The sequence below is a fragment of the Talpa europaea genome (assembly GCF_964194135.1).
Source record: "Talpa europaea genome assembly, chromosome: 12".
In the NCBI taxonomy this organism is placed as follows: domain Eukaryota; kingdom Metazoa; phylum Chordata; class Mammalia; order Eulipotyphla; family Talpidae; genus Talpa; species Talpa europaea.
In genome coordinates, this window is record NC_140079.1 from 890,564 (window position 1) to 907,737 (window position 17,174).

Here is a 17,174-nt window from a genome sequence, read left to right on the forward strand (position 1 = left end):
CTCATCCCCCAGTCGGAAGCCTGGGGCTCTTGCCTGCCACATGCTGACGCGGTCTTGAGTCCTGGCTTATGAAGCAGGGCTGCCGAATTGCTGACCCCGCCTGTGGGGACACACGCTACGTGGCTCGCTGTTGGCTCTTTGCCGTCTAGTCAGATCAGTTTCGGGTTTCACCGTGGACAGAGCTCGTGCTGCCCGGCCGGCCCCCGGCCCCTTCCTCGGCGCCGGCTGCTCCTCTGTGTCTGCTCCTGGGCCAGCGTCGAGACCCGTCCTGAGCGTGTCCACTGACGGCGGTGGCTGGCAATAGGCGGGGTTTGAGGAGGAGAGAAGGGTCCGGATAGGCTTAATTAGTAGGAAGTTTTCCTGCGTTTCTGGACATTTACGTCTTTCACTCCCACGCTCGGTGCAGGAGCAAGCACGGCAACACCAACTTCATCCCGGAGCAGTTCCTGGACGACTTCCTGGACCTGGTCGTGTGGGGCCACGAGCACGAGTGCAGAATCGCCCCCACCAAGAACGAGCAGCAGCTCTTCTACGTGTCGCAGCCCGGGAGCTCCGTGGTCACGTCCCTGTCCCCGGGGGAGGCCGTGCAGAAGTGAGTGGTGCCGCCGCCTGGGGCCCGCGGGGTCTCTAGCCAGGACACGAAGGTCGATTGTTCGGCGGCGTCCGTTTCCCAGATGCTCGGCCGCCTTCGAAAGGCGAGCGGCCCGGGTGCGAGTGGTTTCGCTGCTTCCGTGCCCAGTGAAAAGCGGACGTTTTTATTTATTACAAGTTAGCGCCGAAGGTGATGATTCATGGCACGTTCCCTTATAAGCAGAGTCACCGAAGCCACAGCTGCGTCCTCTGGGGCCCGTGTGCAGCCTGGCGGCCGGCTCGGCTCTCAGGCCGCTCGGGGATCCCGTGACAAAGCACGTGGTGATTAAACGCAGCGCGGCTTCGTAGCGGTCTTTACCCTTTGGGTCCACTCGGGTCCTGCTGGTTGTGACGATGGCGCGAGTGTCAGGGAAAGGACTGTGGCTGTTCGTTTGTCAGTGTCCTCTGTGACCGCTGTTGGTTCTCCACGGTTCGGCTGCTGATCTCTGGGGGATGTGGGGGGGTGAGCGTGCGTATGTGCAGCACGCGTGGGAGGTGTGCACACTGCTGTCTTCCTGCATACGGTGGGTTTGGTCCCGTCCACCTCCCTAGGCTGCGGGTTAAGTCTCTCCCGCCCCTCAGTTGTGCGCCCAGACAGGAGAGCCGAGAGGAGCACGGACTCCAGGCTTTCTTCCCTGACAGGACGTAAGATGAAGTTGAAAAGCAAAGATAGCTCTGCGAGGGTGTGGTTTTGCAGAGAAGCCTTCTGTGCACCTCACGACGCGCGGCGGGTGTGTGTGTGTGACCGCCCCTCCTGCAGGCACGTGGGCTTGCTGCGCGTGAAGGGCCGGAAGATGAACCTGCAGAAGATCCCGCTGCGCACCGCGCGCCAGTTCTTCCTGGAGGACGTGGTTCTGGCGGAGCACCCTGACATTTTCAGCCCAGACGACCCTAAAGTCACCCTCGCCATTCAGAGCTTCTGCTTCGAGAAGGTAGCTCCGAGCCTGGTGCCCCCTGCAGCCCTCTGGCAGGGTGGGGTCGGGAGGGAGGTGCCGCAGAGTCTGGGTGTGGCTGTGCCGGGTCTGAGCCATGGGGCACCTGTCGAGGGCATGCCAGGCAGCGCCTCCCCGAGGGCGTGGGCGTGCTCCTTCCCCTCTTCCAGACGGAATATGGGCTCGCGGCCGTGGTTCATCGGGAAGTGGGGACGTGTGCGGTAACCTCTAACGATGTCCAGCTGCACCCCTTCCCTGGAGAGCCCCCCACGTGGACTCCTCACGTGTGTCTGCTGTGCCCCTGTGGCTTCAGCTCCTGCCTCATGGGAGCCCGTTCGGGAGCCCCGTGCCGCTCCCTCATGGGCTTGAGACTCCAGCCACAGCCAAGTCGGCGAGCGCAGTGGGCGGTGGGCCCAGCAGATAGCGGGCCTCCGACACGTCGCCGGCTGCGCTCGGGCCCCTCTGTCGGCCCGCCAGCCCGGTGCTCTGTCCTCACACTTGGGCGGCCAGCGCTCCTGCTGGCCCGGGCTGACCACCCTGCCCAGTGGGCACGGTGGTGGCTTGAGGTTTCTGCACTCCGTGCTGTGGGCGGGTAGAAAGCCCTGAGCCTGCCGGGGACCTGGCCCCGCAGTGCATGCTGCTGCTCGGGCTGCGTGCTGTGCCATGGTCCAGACCTGGGTGGCCATGGCGGGCTTCTCCGTCCCTGGGCCACCGTCTTTGATGGTCTCTGCCTCTGGGGACTGCGTGGTGCCTGTGCACCGCACACACCTGTCCGCTGGAGGGCCGCGTGGTCGTTCCTCACTGCCTCGAGCCCGGGTGGGCCTGGCTGGGGCCTCGCAGTCCTGGCACAGCTGACACTTTACTCGAGCCCATCTGGTGGTGGGAGGTGGTTCTGGCACAGAGTACGTTTGTCAGTGTCCTCTGTGACCGCTGCCTGCTATGTGCCGCAGCACCTTCCCCGGGTGGGGTCATCAAAAATAGCAAGTCCGCAGCGGGCGGTCCCATGGCCGAGAGCTGCTGCTGTGGGGCCGTGTGAATCTCGGGACCCTGTGTGGTGGCGTGCATCCAGAGAGGTGGGGGTTGGGGGTGTGAAAGTGACCATCTGTGCCAACCCAGTGTGCTTGGCCCTGCTGGCCCCTTGCTCCACATGCCTGTGACCGCGCTCTGGCTAAGGCGCAGCGTCACGTGCTCTTTGAGGGCGAGCCTGGGTCTGTCTGAGCGTGGCCTGCCTGTGGCCTGCCGGAAAATGGGTGCTCTGCTCACAACTGTGGACCAAGAACAACCGTGGGCTCGTCCTTCCTGGCCAGGGCTGCCTGACTGGGCGGCACAGCCCTGCGACCACTCGCACGACATCCATTCACCCCTTCCCTGCTGGCCACACTTCGGGAGCTGTGCCCACCTGCTAGCGGCCGCCCCCATGAGCTCAGCAGGGAAGGATGCACCCGGGGTCTTGTGCATCTCTGGTAGGCGAGGGCAGAGCCCATCTGAGGAGAGCAGCGAGAAGAGAGAGGAGCAGGTTGGGTCTTAGCCAGTGCAAAGCGCCTCGGGCTGGAGCAGGCCACCCCGCCCCGTGGCTCTCCTCCCTCAGGACCAACAGCCAGGCCCATCCCTCAGCGGAGGCGACCTCACGTACGTGAGCTCACTCCCCTTGATTATTTATTTTAAAGATTTATTTATTTTTATACAAGAACCGGGGCACAGGCCAGATGCGCGGGAGGGTGAGAGGACGCACCAGAGACAGAGCGGGGAGCAGAACAGGCAGACTGACGAAGTACACTCTTGAGGGGAGCAGCGGGCGAGACAGGAGAGGTCTGCGCGCCATGTGGTACCCTTGCCGGCCGGCCAGGATCGAACTGGCGCTGCAGAGGCTGCGGGCAGCTTCACAGTGCGGCACTCGACCCCCTGCGCCACCAGGGGAGGCCCTCTTCTCGGTTCTTTAAACTTGAACACTTCCAAAGAAAATGGACCTGAAACCTTTGTAACTGTCAAATGCTCCATCCCGTCTTGCAGGGATGGCTGAAAAAGTTAAGTTCCTTGGTTCGTTGCTTTGCTGTAAGCTGAGGGGAGCCATTTTGGAACACAGGCGGAAAGCAGAGCAGGAGTCGTGCTCCAGGTTCTTCTCAGAAACATGCTGTGGAAACAGGGGCCTTCCTGACGCAGGCCTCTCGTGCAGAGGCGCGTGATGGCGTGGGCCTGGCGGGAGCAGAGGGACAGTATCTCCTGGGGGCGCCCGAGTGGGTGGCAGGCAGAGGTGGGCCTGTGGCTCATGGGTCCCTGCGGCGAGCGTGCCTGCTGCCGGCACGCTGAGTGACCGGGACTGGAATGAAGGTCTTGGTTTTCATCTTCGCGCGCTTTTCTCCCGAGGTCGAGGGCATGCTGGAGAACGCCGAGCGGGAGCGTCTGGGGAATGCCCGGCAGCCGGAGAAGCCGCTCATCCGCCTGCGAGTGAGTCCTTCTGGCGATTCCAGGGCCCCTCATTTCGGCGTGGGGGTGCTCTTGGGGGTACCCTGAGGAGGTGTGACAGGCCCCTGCGGTGCGGGCATCCCTGGGGTGGGGCGTGCTCACAGGATTTGCTGCACCATGGGCGGATTCTCAGAACTTGGGTTCTTTCCCTCGTTTTCCTCACTTTTCATCTAGTGCTGTTGTTCTTGGGAGGTGACCGAGAGCTCCCCCAGCTCCCTCCACCCCGCCTCTGCAGCCTCATACTACCCCTGAAGACACCCCTTTACTCATCTGCCTGGGCCCCACGGCCACCCTGCCCGCCCGCCGCGGTTGGCTTGTTGTGGGGCCTCCTCCATGGTGTGTCCAAAGATTCCTGAACAGCTCCTGGCGCTTAGCAAGGCTTGTCAGCTGCGTTGAGGGGGCTGAGTTTGTGGGCGTCGGAGGCTCTGAGGAGCTGAGGTGTCTCCCGTGCCTGTCCCTCCTGCTTCTCCTGTCCGTCATTACAGCCAATAACAGCGGGCACCTTGTCTTCCTCTAGCCCCTCCTCTGTGGTCTTACTCTCTGCCCAGCCCTCGGAGAGTCGCCTCTCCCATCCTCCTGCTCTGTTCTGCACCTGCTGCGGCCATCTCGGGGAGGTGACCGTCGCTGTCACGGGTGGGCACCCCTGCCCTCCTGGTGCCCGTGGGCGCTGTGGCTCGGCCCTCTGGCCAGCCCAGGTCCGTGACTGCGCTGACCGCTGTGAGGGGCTGCCAGGCCTACCCTCCAGGTGACACACCTTGTTGAGGTCTGGGGTCCCTGAAAGCCTGGTGCTGAGGGAATGTGGGCCTCAGACTAGCAGCACTGACCTCTCCGGGAGTTCTGAAAAATGCAGAACCCCAGGCTCCACTGAATTGATTTCCTCATGACCCCCACATTTTGTGAATGCTTGAGAAGCCCTGGGATAAGAACGTGGAGAAGAGTCTGGAGCCCACGGCCAGGCTTGGGTCCTGGCTCTGCCGCCAGCTGAGCAGTCTCGAGCAGCTGGACCCTCCATTGCTCCTACCGGGGGGGGGGAGGGGGGGGCAGCGCCCAGCGTGCTGCTCTCCGCTGCTTTCTCGCGGCTGTGGCTGAGCCCGACTCCTGTGATTCCCGCCTGACGCCCTGTCTTGGGCAGAGGTCCCCTCTGCACTGAAGGCGGCCGGCCCAGGAGGGCCTCAGGAGACCTGCTTGTGACAGTCCTGTGGCTCTGGAGCAGGAGGGCCCCATGGAGCCGGGCTGGCACCTGATGGCAGCGCGCGCCCACGGACCTCCCTTTGCAAAGCCGCCGCAGCCCCTCTCCTGCCCGCTCGTGTCTGTGTGAGCGTCTCCCCCTCCCTTCCTCCTGGACAGCGAACCCGCCCTGTTCAGTGTCAGGAGAGCCGTCTGAGGAGTGCGGGGACACGGCAGCATCCGTGTTTTCTGCTCTCCGCACGGCGGCTGTGTGATGGTCTGGGGGATGCAGACACGCTTGCTTTGGGGGTCACATGGTTCCTCTTTGTCAGTGCAGGAGACCCCACGGTCCTTGTGTCCGCCTGCCTGACACGCTGGAGACCCCGGACCTGGGGGACCGCCGGCATGCTGTGTCGTCGTCTGTGAGGCGCGGGAGCAGGTCTCCGTCTCACGCGGATGCGCGGTGGCCTGCAGGGCGGGCTCCAGTAGGGGCGCTGACGGAGCCCCTCCCTGGCCTGCTGGCGCATGGTGGTCCCCAGCAGGGGGTCCCGATGGGTGGAGGTCTGGGAGGAGACAAACGTGGCAGTGACCGCGGGGGCGGGGCGGGCGGGCAGGTGGGGCCCTGCGGTGCACGCTCATCAACATCAGGTGTGGGGGGGGGGGGACGACGCCCCTTAGGGAGACACAGTGAAGGTCTGCGGGCCCCCGCAGCCGTGTGCTCCTCGGCTGGGTCTCAGCATGTGTCCTGAGCTCGAGGGGAGCCATTGCCCATGCCTCTCAGGCTTGAGTCTCCTCCGCGGGCTGCCCAGCTCTGGTCCTGTCTGGTGTGGCAGCGTCTCCGTGAGGACAGGCCCGCGCCTGGGCCTGGCATTTTGTGGAGGAGCATTTTCTTTCTGTTGGGAAGTTTAAAGAGGCGTTGAGGAATTCCACGTCCGCGGCGGTGCCTGGCCCGGCCCGGCCCGGCCCGGCCCGGCAACTCTCACCTTTCCAGCCTCGGGACGGCTGCCCATCTCCGTTCTGTTGCGCAAAGTGTTTTGCATGAGCTCAGAAACTCTTGCAACTTTATTTTCTCAGTCAGTGGTGAAGTGGAGCAGCGCTTCAGAGTCTCCCCCGAGCTCCGTGCTCGCCATCGCGAGCTTGAAAACGAAGCGCAGCGATGACTCCTTCCTCTGACCGCCGGGTGCATTGCAGGTGGACTACAGCGGGGGATTCGAGCCTTTCAACGTTCTTCGCTTCAGCCAGAAGTTTGTGGACCGCGTGGCTAATCCGAAGGATGTGATCCATTTTTTCAGGCGCAGAGAACAGAAGGAAAAAACGGGTAAGCGGGTTACTTTTTACAAGTTAAAAAATGCTCTTCAAGGGTTCACCCGAACCAGTCTTGACTGAACTAAACGTCCAGTGATGGGACGCGGTCGGGTGTCGTCCTGTAATTAGACACGCTGGCTGTTGGCGGAATGTCTGTCCTCTAAAGCTCAGTCACTTCTCAGACCAGCTGTCAAATGCACACACGGCGTGCCCTGCTGACGTCGCTCTGCGCACACGCGGCTGAGGTGACAGCGTGCAGCACCTTCGGGGTTTACTGCTCAGAACCTTCCTGTGTGCACTCCCCGTCTTGGCGCTGTCTGTCACGCTGGCTTGTGCGGCGACGCGGGGAGATCCCCGTCCTGTGACACAGACACCCGCCAGAGACGGAGTGGGGGTTCCTGATGATCGTTGACTAACTCCCATTGCCCTCCCCGCAGCGTCCACCCCGGCGCGTCCCGGGCGTGGGAGCACAGCTCTCCGGAGAGCGCTGGCCGCGGCTGGCAGAGCGTGTTCTGAGAGCCGCTGGGCCCCAGGGGTCCCCCAGCACACCCGGCCTGTGTGTCTCCTGGGCGCCTCGGCCCGCCCTGGTGGGCGCGTGCTCGCGGTGTGGTCAGCCCGTGTCTCCTGCTGCCCCTGCAGCCCGAGCCAGTTTGGCTATTTAAGCGGAGCTCAGGGAATGCGGTTTAGGGCGCAAATACCAGAGGATGATGTTTTGCCTGCGAATTTTGTTTCCGATTTTACTGGCCTGCCGATTGTTTACACAACTACACAGTTGTGGGAGCTGCACCGAGTCTCCCCGAGCTCAGTGCCAAGCCCAGTCACCTTCCCTCCGTCCCTTCCTCTGCCCCCCCGGGGCGTCTGCCTTATGTCATTCGAGGAGTCCAGGCTTCCTGTCGGCCTGGCCCGGCCTGTGTTTCTCTGGTTATTTACATTCCACACACGCGCGAAACCACCTGGGGCCTGTTTGCACTTTCTGACATTTTGAAACGGGCGGAGAGTGGCCTCGTTCCACTGAAACGGGCAGGGAGGCCATGAGAGGCCACAAGGTCTCTGAGACCAGAGCGCCCCCCAAAGCCCCCAAAGGCCAAAAAGGCCAAAAGCCAGAGGACAGGCCCGATGAGAGGACAGTCTCCGTCGGGGTCTCACCCGTGCGCACGGCTGCGAGACCTCAGGCTCAGGAGCCACCACCCGGGGTTTCTTCACAGCCAGGAGTAACGAGCTCGCTGCGCCCACACGTGGCGGCTGCTCACCTGGCACCAGCCACAAACAAGCTCTTAGAGGCGCCAGGCCGGGGCCTCCGGGGCTCCTCAGGCGACGTCGGAGCAGGCCCGAGACCCGTCTGTGACCAGGTCCTCGGCTCCTCCCCTCCTCGGGCGGCCGCTGGACGCTGCTGCTCCCTTTCTTCAGAGGCCGGAACCGTCTTCCTCTCTTCAGGGGCTGGAGTCGTCTCTCCCTCTTCGGGGGCCCCGGGTCGTCTCCTTTTCTGGGGGCTCCTTATCTCCCTCCAACCTGGCTTATCTCCTCTGTCACCCACATGTCTGATTGGACTGTTGAGCACCGGTCAGCTCACAGCTCACACCTGAGCGTCCATCACGAAGGGCAGTTACGCGCTCTGAGCAGCCACTGCCACCACTGACGGCGGCGGGCAGCAGGGTGAGAGGACGCCCCGTCCCGCTGGTTTCGGTGACGCGCGCCCTCAGCAGCATCTCCTCAGGGCCCAAGCCTCTGTCCTGGGGAGCGCTGTTCTGCCTTTAGAGAGCTGTGGTGGTCCCCGAGCCTCTCCCCGCTGCTGCTGGCGCCTGGGGTGGGTCCTTGCTTGGCTGAGCGTGAGCCCAGGAATTAGGCTGCGAACTTGAGTGAGTTGCCGAGCCACAGTGGTTTGCTTTAACTGAATTCCCTGGGCACCGCCAAGCTGGCAGAGCACAGAGCCGGCGCCCTTCGCTCACCTGAGTGTCACCTGCGGTCAGCTTTGTTGCAGCGAGTCCCTTTCTGCTTGAGCATGATCTGCTTGGGGCAGGCGTGACCCTCTGGAGTGTCTCCTGGTCAGCTGCCCGGGGCGTGGCCCACTTGGGTGCGCTCCGCGGGGCCCCTGGTGTGCGGGGCGGGACGGCGGCTGTGCGGCCTGATGGGCTCCTTGTGGGGCTCGCACGCCGGCGTTGTGGGCTGTCCCACCTCCTCCCCCGCAGCCCGAGGCCGCAGGCGGCTGTGCTTGGCTGTCCCAGGCGGTTCCCCGAGGTCCTGCATCTCTCCTCGGCGCGGGGCCTCTGTCCTAGCCCTGACCGCCTCACTGGCAGACATGGTGCTGGGGCGGGAGTCCTGCCTTCCCATCCTGCCTGCACCCTGTGAGCCGCACGGCCTGACGCGGCCTGCCCAAGCTGGCCCGCGAGGCGGCAGGTGCTGGACCCGCTCGCCATCCTGCCAGGGCCCTCTGGCCTCGCTCCCGGGACCACCGTCCTGCGTGGGGCGCGCGAGGGTGCTTTACGCACCTGTCTCAGTAATAGACGGTAGTCGGGCCTGAGGTTTCACCACATCGACGGCTTTTACGCTTTCACGGAGGACGTTGTTTTAGACTCTTCTGCATTTTTAAGTAATTTTGTATTTAAAAAAAGCACCAATCTGCGAAGCGGCGGCATGAGATGAAACACCTTCTCTTGAGCAGCATTCAGGGTGATGCGTGTGCTCCAGTGTCTCCGGCCTGAAGGCAAAGATCAGCCCGTGCCGCCCGTCACCTCGAGGGGCTGTGCCACGGCGGGGGCCGCCGGCGCCTCCCTGCAGCCTCGCCCCCTCGGCAGAGCCGTCTTCCGCTTCCCTGTCGGCGTGGCTTCCAGAGCTCTAGCCCGCCAGCCCCTGGCCATGTGCGCGCGCGTGTGTGCGTGCGTGTGTGGCAGCTGCGAGCGTCCTGGGCCCCCCAGCAGGCGTCCTCACGCGCTTCCTTCTCTGTGTGCGTGTCCGAGGCTCGCAGCCCCGCGCGGCCCAGGGCGTCCTCGAGCTGCTGTTTGCCTCTGAGCCGTTGCCGCTGGCGGGCCTTGGGGAGCCCTGACCCGCCGCCCGGAGCGGTGCTGCCGACCCCGTCACGGAGGAGCCGGCGTCTCCCCTGCCCAGCCCAGAGCGGGAGGTGGCCGGCGCCTTTGTCTTCCTGTGGTGCCGCGGGACCCCGGCAGGAGGCCCGGGGTGGGCTCGCCGTAGGCAAAAGCTGTTTTTCGGGGCCTCTGTCTTCCAGAAGAGGTCAACCTCGGGAAGCTCGTCACCAGGCCTGCGGAGGGCATGACCCTGAGGGTGGAAGACCTCGTCAAGCAGTACTTTGAGACCGCAGAGAAGGTAGCTCTGGGTGCCAGGGCAGCGGGAGGACGTGTGTGGGTGCGCCCATGCGCAGCGGGCCCGGTGCCCCCGGGGCGAGGGGTGTAGCTGCGGCAGGGGTGCACGTGGCTGCGGCAGGGCTGTGGTCCCGCGGCGCCACCGTCCCCGTGGGCACCCTGTCCTCTGTCCCCGCGTCGGAGTCCCGGCCAGCACTGCGGCAGCGCCTGCCCCCTGGCCCCTGCTCGGGCCCGTCTCCTGTTGCTGAGAGAAACCCCCGCAGCCCAGCGTCCCGGGGCGCTGGGGCGGGGCCTGCACTGACTCGTGGGTCGGAAAGCAGGTGTCGGCAGGGCCCTGTCCTTCTGGAGGCGCCGGGGCAGGCTCCGTGTCCTGACCCCCCTGGCTTGAGAGGCCGCGCGTTTCGTGCTCCTTCGCCCTTAGAATCAGCCCCTCGGGTTGGCTGCTTTTCCCCGGTCACCTCGCGCTGCCTCCCTCTGGTTCCTCTGTCCCACCGGGACGGCCCCCGTCACCTCCCACTTTACAGTCAGCTGCTCGGCGACCTCAGCCCCGTTTCATGGGGATTGTCCTCACCACGCAGCGCAGAGGGTGGGGCGCCCCGAGGCCCTGCCTGCCATGCTGGCCGGCCTGGCCGTCAGCGCCCACTTACGTGCCCTTGCCCAGCCCGCCCTGCGCTCCTGCCCCGGGGTCCGTGCCTGGCTGCGGTGCCGGCACTTTCCCGCCCCCGTGTCTCCCTCCCACAGAACGTGCAGCTCTCGCTTCTGACGGAGAGGGGCATGGGGGAGGCCGTCCAGGAGTTTGTGGACAAGGAGGAGAAAGATGCCATCGAGGAGCTGGTAAAGTACCAGCTGGAGAAGACGCAGCGCTTCCTCAAGGAGCGCCACATCGACGCCCTGGAGGATAGAATCGACGAGGAGGTGAGTCCCGGCCGCGGTGTCTGCGGGCGTCTCCCCGGGAGCTCCTCGAGCTGCGCTGGGCAAGCCCGAGTCGCCTTCTTGGTGTTTCCGTTCCTCCCCCGTGATGCTGAGGTCACGCGCTAAGGGTGAAATTCGACAGTGTCTGGGCAGCGCCTAGAACAGCCTTCACGTGAGGGCCTCTGGCGCGTCGGGTGCTTCCCACAAACCACGTCTGCTCTTGGCGATCCCGAAAGTGCCCAAGTGGCCCTTGTGGGCTGGTAGTTTCTGCCATTCCAGTGCTGGGTAAGATTTGGTTGAGAGTTTGGGTTTCCTCCGGAAGCCGCAGTGGAAGAATCACAGAGGGAAGCTCTTTAGCTGCAGCTCCCTGAGGCATTTGAATGTTTGATACCAGATCCCCAAGGAACAAAATTGGAGGTTCTTGGTGTGGAGAAAATAATTGCACCTTTCCAGAAAAAAGCTTCATGTTCTTAGTGGCAAGACTCTATAAACCCTAAGGAAATGCTGGATATTGCAACACAAAGAAGAATAAAGGGCATGAACGTGGCAGTGAGCCTAGAACAGCAAAGCGCTCGGACACGGGAGGTATCAAGGTGGCGGCGCCCGGGGAGGCGCTGCCAGCTGCGGGCCGGCGGGGTGGGGCGGGGGCCTGGCGGGCGTGTTGGGAGCAGCTCGCCCTGGAGTACGGGGAAGTTGGCTTGGGGCGCCACGGGGTCGAGGTTCTTGTGTGGGTGACGCATCTCAGCCATTCTCTGGGGAAGAGCTGGAAGCATCTGCAGGACAGAGAGGGCCCTGCAGCCCTCGGGAACTGCCCTTCCGCAGGGCAGTCTGCAGCAACGCCGCGAGTGCTTCCTAGGAAACACTGCCCGAGGAGAAGGCTCGCGAGGCCCCTCCGCTCAGCCGTGTGCGCTCAGCCCTCCAGACGCGGCATCAGCCGTGCTCCGGTGAGGGGATTACAGGAGATGGAGTGTGTTTTCCAGATGCCCTCCCAGGAGAGCAAGCAGCATTACTTTCGAAGCGGCCGCTCCCTGACTCCCGCCGCCAGGCCGATGCACGTGCTGACCCGCTGTCGTTAGCAGGGGCGCTTCCCAGCTTAGCGCCCGCTCCCCGAAATGTGGAGGCGTGACCTTCGCGCTCCTAGAAGCTGAAATGGGAGCAAGCCAGGCGGCTGTGCAGCGCCATTTCAGGCCGTGCCGACGCCAGGGTCTGTGGGGAAAAAGCGCTGCCCTGGGCCCAACTGAAGGAGAAGCTGCTCCACAAAAGCCGCCGTCTAGAGTGAGAAGGTGGCTCAGACTGGGCCTGGGGCACGTTGACAAGACTGGGGCCCGGGGGCTCTGGCAGCTCGAGGGGAGAATTCACCCTCTTTAGCAATGGACCAAGCTCTGACACTCGCCCAGCACAGACACGCAGGCGAGCACATGGGGCCACGGCCTGCGCTCAGGACACGCAGGGGATGACGGCCCCCACGGCCACCAGCCTGGCGGAACAGACTCGGTACCTGACCCGATCTCCTTCCCCGGCACCTGCGGAGGGCGTCCGTGCGAGGCCTGCATGTGTGCACCACAGCGGGGCTGCGCGGGGTGGCACTGGAAGCAGCCACCACACGCTGCCAGGGTTGCTGAGTGGCGTGCGGGCAGGGCCGTGGTGCATTGCCTCTTGAGCCTGGACTTGGCGGGTGCTGATGGCTGCACGTGGCTGGGTCGGAGAAACCAGCCTGGAAGGTTCCTCCGCACAGTTCCAACCCCAGGACATTCTGGAAAGGGCAGAAACTGGGGATTGGGAAAACGAGGGGTCGTCCGGGATGGGGCCGGGCAGCACCGCCTGTTGGGAGTGACTTGCCCAATTCCCTGCAGGACTCCTTCCCACTGTTGCTGCCCTGGCTCTTGTCCAGCCTTCCCGCTGGCGCCTCCGTGGCAGCCGCATGCCCGCCAGCTGCCTGCCTCAGCTGTGCTTTCCGCGGCAGGAGCTCACCGTCTGCAGAGGTGGCACAGGTGCAGGTTCTGGAAAGGACCCATGAGCCCCGGGTGCACCAGGGCTCGCTGCCAGGCCGGTGGCATAGCGATGGCAGGCACTGGCCGCCCCCAGGTCCTTCTTTGCACACTGCACTGGGCCCCAGGCTCTTTGCATTAGTTCCCAGGGGCTCTCTTCGCCCTTCTGGCCATATAACCCTTGTATGTAACTCACAGTGCAGGCTGAGCAGGGCAGGAAAGGCCTTGGCCTGGGCAGAGGCGCCTCGCCCTCCTGGCCCAGCTGGGGGTGTCACCTGATGCTGCAGGCCTGCTGAGATGCACGTCACCTGTCCTGTCCACTGACCGCACGCGCACGTACAGTGGGGCTGCGAGGGCACCGTCTGGCTGCTGGTCCGCCGTGCGTTCTCAGCGCCTGCAGTGACCGGCCTCAGTGGGGTCGGTGCACCTGTGCTGCGTGGGTCCCGACTGACTGGGCGCTGGCGCTGAGAGCCTGGCCCGGTGTGGGGGTGGTGGATGGCAAGTGCAGGCTCTCTGGGCCCGCTGCTCATGGAGCGGCCCTCAGGCCTGCCCCGGGATGTCCTCGCGGAGCCTGCCAGGCCACAGGGTAGCCAAGAGCGCTGTGAGGTGATGCAGACCCCTGAGGGAGAGGCTTTCGGGCCTGACTTGCTGGCGTGGGACACCCACAGGGTTGCCAAGCGTCCCTCTGCAGCCCGAGACCTCGTTCCCATGACTTGGGGCGCTGGCACGGATGGCGGTGTCTGCTGGGGCGCTGCTGGCGGTGGGTTTCTGAGCGTGTGCGCCGCTGGGAGATGGGACTGATCCGTCGTCGTGAGATGGAGTGTGCTTTGTTGTCCGTTGCGGTGGAGATGCCACGTGGGTGGCCCTCTGCCGCGGTGAGCAGCGCCTGCCTTGCTCTGCCACCAGGTCCGTCTCTTCAGAGAGAGCAGGCGGCAGAACGCCAGCGAGGAAGATGACGAGGTCCGCGAGGTAAGCCTTCTGCTTGAAATGCTCCGGCTGGCGGGGGGGCGGTGAGGGCGAGTGTTGGGGTCAGGCTGCGGGCAGGGCCTGGTGCGGGCCCCGCAGGCCACGTGCTCACCCTCTCTGCGTCTGGGGCTCAGGTCTGTCACGACAGACCCTGCCAGCCAACCAGGCCCGGCCACTACGGGGTGAAACCTCCCCCCACTGAGAAGATGGCTTTGGGCAAAGAAACAGTGGCGTGTGCAGGTGGATGCCCATGTGTGCCTTCCTGGCACACTTGGCCTTCCTGGCACACCCCGTCACGCGATGCTGCACGTGGGTTTCAGGTTATGAAGGTGATATTTTAGGAACAGTACATTGAAGAACATTGGTGGTGTTCAAGAATAAAAAGAAAAGCACCCTAAAATTTCATTTTTTGTTTCTCGTTTCCCAAGCCTGTCGCACTGGGTGGGTTACAGCGAGTTTCGGGGTGGTGGCGCTGCGCGCGGGCCGAGTGTCCTGCTGCTCCCGATCTGAAGCTTTAGTGTCTGAAGTTTGTTTCTCAGAAGGTCTCGTTTTACAGGCCGCGTCACCTATCAAGGGGTGCTGAGCCGCGGGCACCGGGTGCATGGATGGAGGACTCGGTGGTCACAGCTGGCAGCACCGTTAGAGCGCAGCGGGTCCGCCTGACCAGGCGCACCCCCGCCCGGCACCGTCGCCACCTGTTCCCTCTGCCCCTGCAGGCCATGACCAGGGCGCGAGCCCTGCGGTCTCAGTCGGAGGACCCCGCCTTCAGCGCCGACGACCTCCTGAGCATAGAGAGGGCGGAGCAGCTGGCCGAGGACTCCGACGACAGCTCTGCGCCAGCGCCCACGGGCCGGGGCCGGGGCCGGGGCCGAAGAGGCCGGGGCCAGGCCGCCTCGTCCAGAGGAGGGTCTCAGCGCGGAAGGGGTGAGAGCTGGCTGGCAGACGGGAGGTGCCCCATTGTCAGAGCTGAGCCTCCCGCCCCGGGCCTGCCCGCCGGGGTCAGGGTTGCCCAGGGTGCGTGTTCCCTTCTGCTGGGGTGCCTCGCGCCAAGGGTTTGGCGGCTCTTGAGGGTCTTTCTAGAGAACGTCACTATCTGTCTCATACTTTTCAGTGCATTTAACATCATGTTTGCTCCCATGTGTTCAAAGTAGTTGTGAGGCCGGTGCGGGCGGGGCAGGAGAACGGCCGGTACTGGCTGTCGGCAGCGGGAAGGGACTCCGGGTGGTGGGAGTTGCCGTTTCTGTTACTGTCGCGAGATAGAGGCCCGCGTTCCTGCAGAGGGCGTCACGCATCTGTCCAGAAACAAGTCAGAAAATTCGGTCGTCTAAAGTGATCGCTGGCGTCGCGGTCCTGTTCCCTGGAATGTGCTGCCGCTGGCGCCTGCGGTGCCCTGAGCCCACCCGCTGGGTGTTCCCCGCGGGGGTTGACGCCGGGGAGGCGCAGAGCATGTAGAGATGTCTGGCCAGAGGCGGCCTCGTCTTCTGTGGGTGACTGCTTTCCTCCGTCTTACATTCACGAAACATTTACTGAAGTGTTTATTTTTGAACTGCGAGCCCAGTGTGGCCTGTGGGTCTCTGAGCCTCGGCTGCCCAGACGCGACGTCTCTCTCGAGGTCCGAGCTGTCTGGAGTGACTGTGGGGATTTCATCTTGGCGTTGGCTTCAGAGCAGCCGCGCCTGCCGCCAGGGCCGCTGCTGACCCCCGTTCCTCTCGCAGCAGGCCCCGGCCTGGAGACGACCACTCGCGGCAGGAGCTCGAGGGGCGCCCCGTCGGTGCCCAGAAGCATGTCTGTTCTGGACGGTGAGTGCGGCGGCCGGGCGGCGGTGCCGGGTCCAGGCAGGGAGGCCAGAGTGGCCCGTGCGCCTCACTGGCTGGTGTGGCCGCCCGGAGTCGGCTGCAGGGCAGCAGAGCAGACGGCCTTTGCAAGGTCTTTGCCTTTCACTTGAGCCCCTGGAAAGAGTGAACATGAAAGTTACGCTTCACAGTTTCTTACTTTAGACAGGCGTCACCGTTTCCTGCAGGGGCAGCTCCGAGCTCAGAGGAGCCCACGGCCGTGCCTCCCCGGGAGGCGTCGGGAGAGAAGGGCAGGGCGGGGCGCGCCATGGGCTTCTGCCCGGGGCGTCTGCTGTTGGGCGGGGCAGCGCTCCGCTGTGTGCAGTGAGAGTGTGTTAGGGCGCTTGGACGTGGGTGTGAAAGCTGGCCTCCAGCTTTGGGGGCCCGTTTAGAAACTATTCCTAATGGTTTATGGGATCTGCCTAAATTGTTCGCCAGATTTATGAAAACAGTCAGTGTAGGTTATTCTGGACGCCTCACTCACGTCGCGTCACTTGAGGTTAGCTATTGAGTCGCGTGTGGCCAGGACTGACGCCTGACAGCCCGGACCGTCGGACTCCGTCTCCCAGGGGAGTCTATCGGGAGGCACGAGCAGCGTTCCCGTCCTCAGGGTCAGCGGCCCCCGCCAGCGTGAGGCAGGCGCGGTGCCGAGAGCGTGTGTGATTGGCCTGCTCGCAGCAGGAAGGCCCCCTGTGCCCCGGCTTGGCCGCGGAGGGCCGCTCGTCCGTGGAGCTGTTTTCCGCGAAGGGAGTGATCACGCGAGAGATGACGCGGCGTGAAGGGTGGTGGAGGAACTTAGGGGCCGGCTGGGGAGCATCCGGGTCTCCCAGGAATTACGTCCTTCCCGTGAAGCATCAGGAGCTTTGGGCAGCAGAGGCCCGGGGGTCCCCTCGGGGCGTGTGCAGGTGTAGGGAGAGCACCCGCCTCCAGGCTTTACGAAGATGCAGGTGGTGCTGTAATTAGGTGGGACCTTGAAAGCCGTTGCTTCAAGATGGGTGAGGTTTTCTCAGTTGTCTTAATAACTGAGTGGGTGTTTCGTCCTTTCATTACAGCCTTTAAGCCCACCCGACAGCAGCCCTCCCGGAGTGCTGCCGCGAAGAGCTACTCAGAGGTGAGGACAAGCGGAGTCAGGGCGTGCCTCGACACCTGTATTTCCCGCCCCCCGAGCTGTCGGCTCTTTCATCTGCAGAGCGAATAGAGAAGGCGAAGAGTGGGGTGTCCCCTGGCCCGAGACGGGGTGTCTGGGATTTTAAAATCTCGTTTTGAACCCGGACCCAGCCTGGACGCTGCCCTGAGGGCGGGGGGTGGGGGGCAGAGGTCTCTGCTCCTGGGCCTGACGGCTGAGGTGGCTCCAGATGAGGGCGGCGGCGTCTCGGGGCCTCAGCTCGGACTGCAGCCCCCACCCCAGTGGGGCAGAGCACGTCTCCCTGGCCGCCCTGCGCCCGCGCCCAGCAGCAGGTCGTTCTCCGGCTCCGTGTGGTCCCCTTCCCACAAAGCGCCCCGCTGTCCTGTCCCCCAGGAGATCGTGGTGGATGACTCGGACGAGGAAGAAGACGTCTCCCCCACCACGTCAAAGGCAGGCCCCAGGTAGGCGCAGGCGCCCGCCAGGCGCGTCTGAGGAGCAGGATGTCGAGTTCCCCTCGGACGTCTGTCCGGGCCGCGGCG

General features: G+C 64.3%; 1 protein-coding gene across 1 annotated transcript in view; it reads left to right on the forward strand.

Moving 5' to 3' along the window:
* MRE11 (MRE11 homolog, double strand break repair nuclease) overlaps positions 1 to 17,174 on the forward strand; it is a gene marked incomplete at its 5' end in the record, with an annotated part of 32,986 nt that overhangs the window by 13,824 nt on the left and 1,988 nt on the right. Inside the window, 11 exons of the mRNA XM_084250287.1 lie at positions 407 to 592; positions 1,391 to 1,562; positions 3,927 to 4,007; positions 6,384 to 6,510; positions 9,718 to 9,815; positions 10,553 to 10,726; positions 13,618 to 13,680; positions 14,394 to 14,601; positions 15,396 to 15,476; positions 16,562 to 16,620; positions 17,029 to 17,096. Of these exons, the coding sequence (XP_084106413.1) occupies positions 407 to 592; positions 1,391 to 1,562; positions 3,927 to 4,007; positions 6,384 to 6,510; positions 9,718 to 9,815; positions 10,553 to 10,726; positions 13,618 to 13,680; positions 14,394 to 14,601; positions 15,396 to 15,476; positions 16,562 to 16,620; positions 17,029 to 17,096 (1,317 nt within the window). The remainder of the gene's footprint in view (positions 1 to 406; positions 593 to 1,390; positions 1,563 to 3,926; positions 4,008 to 6,383; positions 6,511 to 9,717; positions 9,816 to 10,552; positions 10,727 to 13,617; positions 13,681 to 14,393; positions 14,602 to 15,395; positions 15,477 to 16,561; positions 16,621 to 17,028; positions 17,097 to 17,174) is intronic.